Source organism: Myotis davidii, unplaced genomic scaffold (assembly GCF_000327345.1).
Source record: "Myotis davidii unplaced genomic scaffold, ASM32734v1 scaffold107, whole genome shotgun sequence".
In the NCBI taxonomy this organism is placed as follows: Eukaryota; Metazoa; Chordata; class Mammalia; order Chiroptera; family Vespertilionidae; genus Myotis; species Myotis davidii.
Window position 1 is genome coordinate 423,294 of NW_006383012.1, and position 5,369 is coordinate 428,662.

The following is a 5,369-nucleotide window of genomic DNA, read 5'->3' on the forward strand; positions in this document are numbered from 1 at the left end:
CAGAGATGCTAGAGCTGCGACCAGGAATGGCATGACCCCTACCTTAGTAATTATTTATAATTTATTGGATGGGTAAATATTATTACAATATAATGTAGTAAATTAGTTTTTCATTTTGTTAAATGGACACAAAATATTTATGTTCTATTTCATGTGGTGAGTTTTTTTTTATTTAAAACTTGATATAGCAGAGGTCTTAGTTAACCCAAAACATGATTTCCACCAACTGAACTATATATGTATACTCATGAATGAAAAGTACATGGTTTGAAATCAAAACTTAATGAAATATTTGATAAAGCACAAATAAACACACACACAAGGCTTACTATTTGGTGGGGCAGGTGACTCCTCAGGTCTCTAATGCTTTGGTTGGCACGCACACGAGATGGAACCTACATGGAGGGGTTTGTATGCAAGACACTGGGAGCAAAGAAAGGAGGGTGGCATCAGCCTCTAGCCCAGCCTAGCCCTACGGACAGACACAAGCCTTATAGGAGAAAGAGAAACCATGAGACGCAGGCACAATCATTGGTGCCAAAATGACAAAATATACCGACGTGGAGAGGTGAGTCTTCTGCCCACTGCTGCATTAATCACACTGTAGTGTCATAGCAGAGGGTAGCAGAGACCTCCTGGTCCCTCTGGCACTGGAGGACCTTCTGCTTTAGGGCATCAGAAGCATGGCATATCTTCCTAATGTTAGGAAGAATAGGCATGAGGTAAGGGGGCATGGATAAGACATTATATGCAAAGTAAACTGAGGAGCATCAAATTCAAATGAGAAACTGACTCAGAAATTTTGAGGAGGACATGGAAACTCCATGTATTGCCAGTGACATATGTCAGGGATTTTTGTTTCTCTTTGTTCTAGATTAAATTTTAAAAATATTATAGCATCATTAAGTTTGGATGGTAAACTCCTTGAGTCCTGCCTTCATATCCTGTGCTTTCTGATATTTTCAAAATAGATGAAACAGTGCCAGATACATAGTAGCCATTCAATGAAGGTGTGGTCTTGCACAGAGGGGGAAACCCAAGAGAGGATTTGACTTCTCTCTTGGCTTAAATAGTTTTTAACAAACTGATCTCACGCATGAACCTTTTCAGACAATAAGGGGGAAATCTTGGTTTAGATATGGACTAGTGTCTCAGAATATAGGAGCAGCCATAGACCAACCTGGCTAGGACACTGATCAGTTTACCTCTTCTTTCTATTCCTTGATTTCTGTCACTCCCTGTCCGCAGCCAAGCGTTTCTAGGGAGCCTTACCAACCACATAAAGTTCTTTCCCAGAAAATGGTTCTTTCCACCATAGAAACACCATGGACAAGCAAGATACCATGGAGCCTGGATTTGTGGTATTAGGTAAGTTACTTTTCCTTTCTGTGCCTTAGCTGGTCAATGATGATGATCTCTACTCATATAGGGCTGCTGTGAGATCTAAATGTGACAGTCAATGAAAGCATGCACAAACCAGACCACGGTCAGTGCTAAGTGTGGCCTATCTGAATTGTCCTGGTGCCATTATTTCAGTGCTATCCGGCTACTCATGAACATCCTGCTTCTCTTGATTCTGCACAAATTATCACATGCATCGTCCATGCTTACGTATATAATCCAGAGATGGAATCTAATGAAAACAAAAAAGCTAAAACTGATGAACAAAATAGATCTAGAGACATGGGAGCAAGGGAAAGACTGAGGAATCTCAGAGAGAAAAGTGGAGGTGGGGCTGGGAAGAGATTAACCGAATAATTTATATGCCTAAATGCATAACGCGAGGACACAGACAATAGTGAGGTGAAGCCTGGGAGGGCAGTAGGAGCCAGGTGGAGGGGGTCAGTTGGAAACAGGAGGACATCTGTAATACTTTCAACAATTCAACAATTAAGATAAATTTAAAAAATAATCTAGAGATCAATAGAGAAACTGAAGTTGTTTCTGCAAGAGGAGCTGGTGAATCATTAGCACAGAACCCTATGGTCAGACATGAGGTCCCCAGGGCCTCCCAATGTGGGCGCAGGCCTGTGGGTTTGGTATTCTGCACCAGTTGACAAGAGCATCAAGGGGCCAGGTCTGACAGCAAAGGCAGCAGATTTCCTCCCTGCTGTTGTAGCTGTACCCACTCAACTGGAATGACCTGACTTACTTTTTTTTCCCTTCTTGTGCCCAGAAGGCATGCATTTACATATCTTAGAAGCAGATTCCCCAATCTGTTCCCACTTCACTCAGCCAAGTTTGAGGTGCCCAATAATCTTACAAGGAAAGCAAAGCTGGACAGATAAGAGCCTGGCCTCTGTCCCAGGAGGTGCACTCCATTTGTACAAAGGCTAGAGCTGACCAGGAGTGAGTTCTTGTTTCAGACCTGGTTCTACTATGTTCTTAGCAATAAAACAGAAACCTGAGCTAGCCTTTCTAATCCTTAGAGACTAGCTATTTTGCCCGTATCACTTAGATATTGTCCAATAACCCAAGGATGGAAAAAAAAAGCACAGAATATCATGCTGTTTCTCTGTTCTTCCCTTCCCGCTGGAAGGTGACCTTGTCAGTCCCAGCTGCCTCAGTTGGCCCCGAAACCAACTGTGATCACCCCATCCCTGTGAGTCCATAAGAGCAGTTGAGCCAACACTTTCTGTTTGGACTTCCACAGGGAATCTGAAATCTGACCTCTTACACAGTGTGGTGTATGAACTGGCAAAGTTCTTGAGGGAAATACTGCAATGAAAATCATTGAAAAAATGTCTCAGTGAAGATGAAATGATAACCACAGAAACAATAACCAAAAGCAGAATACAATAAAAATTTAAATAATAACATTAAACATATGTAAATAAAGCCCCAAAAGATGCATATAAACTAAGCCATGGTTTCTTAGGGAAAATTCACTGGCTCTGGAAGGCAGAGGGGAGAGGGGAATCGGTCCTACCTCTTCCAATTGCACCATGAGAGTAACATTGTGCCCTTGCTCGGCTGTCAACTTTCCATCCGCCGTGACGATCCGGAGACCCCGTGGGGCCTTCCCTGGACACTTCTGCGGTTTGGCCGTGTACTGTTCTCTCACGCCATCCGTGCAGTTATTGGAAACCACCTTCCTATACCTACATGGAGAAGAGCTCAAGTTGTAATCCAGCTCATTATAATTCAGATCACACTCCCAATGTTTTAAACTGAACCTGCTGCCTAGCCCTGAGGGCTATCAATAACTACATTTCATGTTGCTCTGAGGATTATAAAGCAACCCAACAGGAAGATGGATCATCATAGCAGCATATTGGACCTATTACTAGCACTTTCATATGCTTCTTTCATTCATTTAGTCAGTCAATAAATCATTTCACTTCGGCGCTGTGGGAAATGCATAGCAGTAGAAGACATGATCCTTGCCCTCACTAAGTTTATAATCTAGTTGAAGAGATATATGGATAATCTAGGAGATACTCCAAAGGTTATATAATTAAGGGTTAGAATGAGTAATATATATATCACAAGGGAATTTGCAATTCAGAGAAAGAATAGATTGTTATTGATGACATTGTTTAACATTAGATTTTACAGAGCATGCTATAGTAATGGCATAGTTCAGAAAGTTGGCTAAATTTGATCATTTCTACTCAAAATTTCATGTGGGGTTATACTGGTTAAATCATTGAAACTTCATATTAAGGAGGCTTCACTCTGCAGATTGAGTCAATCCTTCCTACACTTTTGCTTATTTCTTCTTATTCTTGCTTTAATAAAATAATAAATTATCCTATAAGTTTACTCCATACAATTTATCAGAGTCATAATAAATCTGTGGTTTCAGAATGATCAACCTTTAAGGCTTTGCAGGTTCAGTGTTACCTATTCATCATCTTTTTTGTGCGGTGTTTCACAGTAACCATTTTATGTATTCATATATAGGATGCCCTTCCAAAAATGTATACACATACATTTTTTGATAGCTCAATTGATGCTTCTTTCTTTTCAGATGTAACCCATTGCAATGAATAATTTTTCAAAGTGTGTATCCATTTTGGGGGACACCCTGTATTTGAGTACCCAAGATTAGTGTCTACAATTAGGGGTAGAGCTCAAATTGGAAGGAAAGCCCAAGATCTTCCACTCTTCCAGACCAGGTATGAAGGGCCAGATAGTAAATGCTTTAGCTTTGTGGGCTATATGATCTTTGTGACAAGCGTTCAACTCTTTGGTTGTAGCATGAAACTGAACATGGAATGAATGCAGCTGGGTTAAAAAAACAACAACACCACCTTTATTTACAAAAACTGGCAGTGAGCTGGATTTGGTTCGCAGGCTATTGTTTTCCAACCCCTTCAGAGCTAGCCAAAGTCCTTTCCTCAGGTTCCGAGTCTCAGAATTGACTACCTAAGCCCATGGTTGAGAAAGTCAAGTTAAATACTGTGTGAGAAAGACCACGTATGAAGGGCCAGATAGGAAATGCTTTAGCTTTGCGGGCTATATGATCTTTGTGACAAGCATTCAACTCTTTGGTTGTAGCATGAAACTGAAGATGGAATGAATGCAGCTGGGTTAAAAAAACAACAACACCTTTATTTACAAAAACTGGCAGTGTGCTGGATTTGGCTCGCAGGCTATTGTTTTCCAACCCCTTCAGAGCTAGCCAAAGTCCTTTCCTCAGGTTCTGAGTCTCAGAATTGACTACCTAAGCCCATGGTTGAGAAAGTCAAGTTAAATACTGTGTGAGAAAGTGCTGTGACCACTATGTGTCACTACAAGGTCAATTATTAATCTTTAACTTACCTTGTCAGGTAGTCGTATGGGTTAAATGGGTTAATGTACACAGAGTACTTAAAACCACCCTGGCAATTAGCAAGTGCTGGTGAAATGTTATTTCCATTTAATAATAATAATGTTACCAATTATTTTTATTTAATATTATTATTTGACCTGTTAACAAACTTCATGTCTTCCAAATGTCCTTAGGATAAGTCACAAATGCCATAAGCTTCTGCCAGAAGCCCTCCACAAGCTAACTTCATTCTAATTTTCTGGACACGGTCTCCCCCACAGCTCATTCTGCTCCAGCCACACCTCTCTTTTCAATCCTATTGAAAGTATTTATCTTCTTTTGCTCTTTCTGCTTCTGTGCCCTCCTGTATGTTCCATCACTATCATGCTTTCAGTTACATCTTATCACCTGTCTTTTCCTGACTGTGATAGTAAAATAGTAAGATGTAAGAAGCTCATATGTCTTTAAAATATATATTTTTACTGACTTCAGAGAGAATGGGAAAGCGAGACAGAGATAGAAACTTTAATGGTGAGAGAGAATCACTGATAGGCTGTCTCCTGCATGCCCCACACTGGGGATCTAGCCTGCAACATGGGCATGCGCCCTGGCC

The 5,369-nt window shown here is 40.7% G+C and overlaps 1 protein-coding gene across 1 annotated transcript in view; it reads right to left on the reverse strand.

Annotated features, from left to right (window-relative positions):
* The window catches only part of SORCS1 (sortilin related VPS10 domain containing receptor 1), a gene marked incomplete at its 5' end in the record, with an annotated part of 483,392 nt that overhangs the window by 83,988 nt on the left and 394,035 nt on the right, over window positions 1–5,369 (reverse strand). Inside the window, 1 exon segment of the mRNA XM_006779616.2 lies at window positions 2,930–3,101. Within this exon segment, the coding sequence (XP_006779679.1) occupies window positions 2,930–3,101 (172 nt within the window).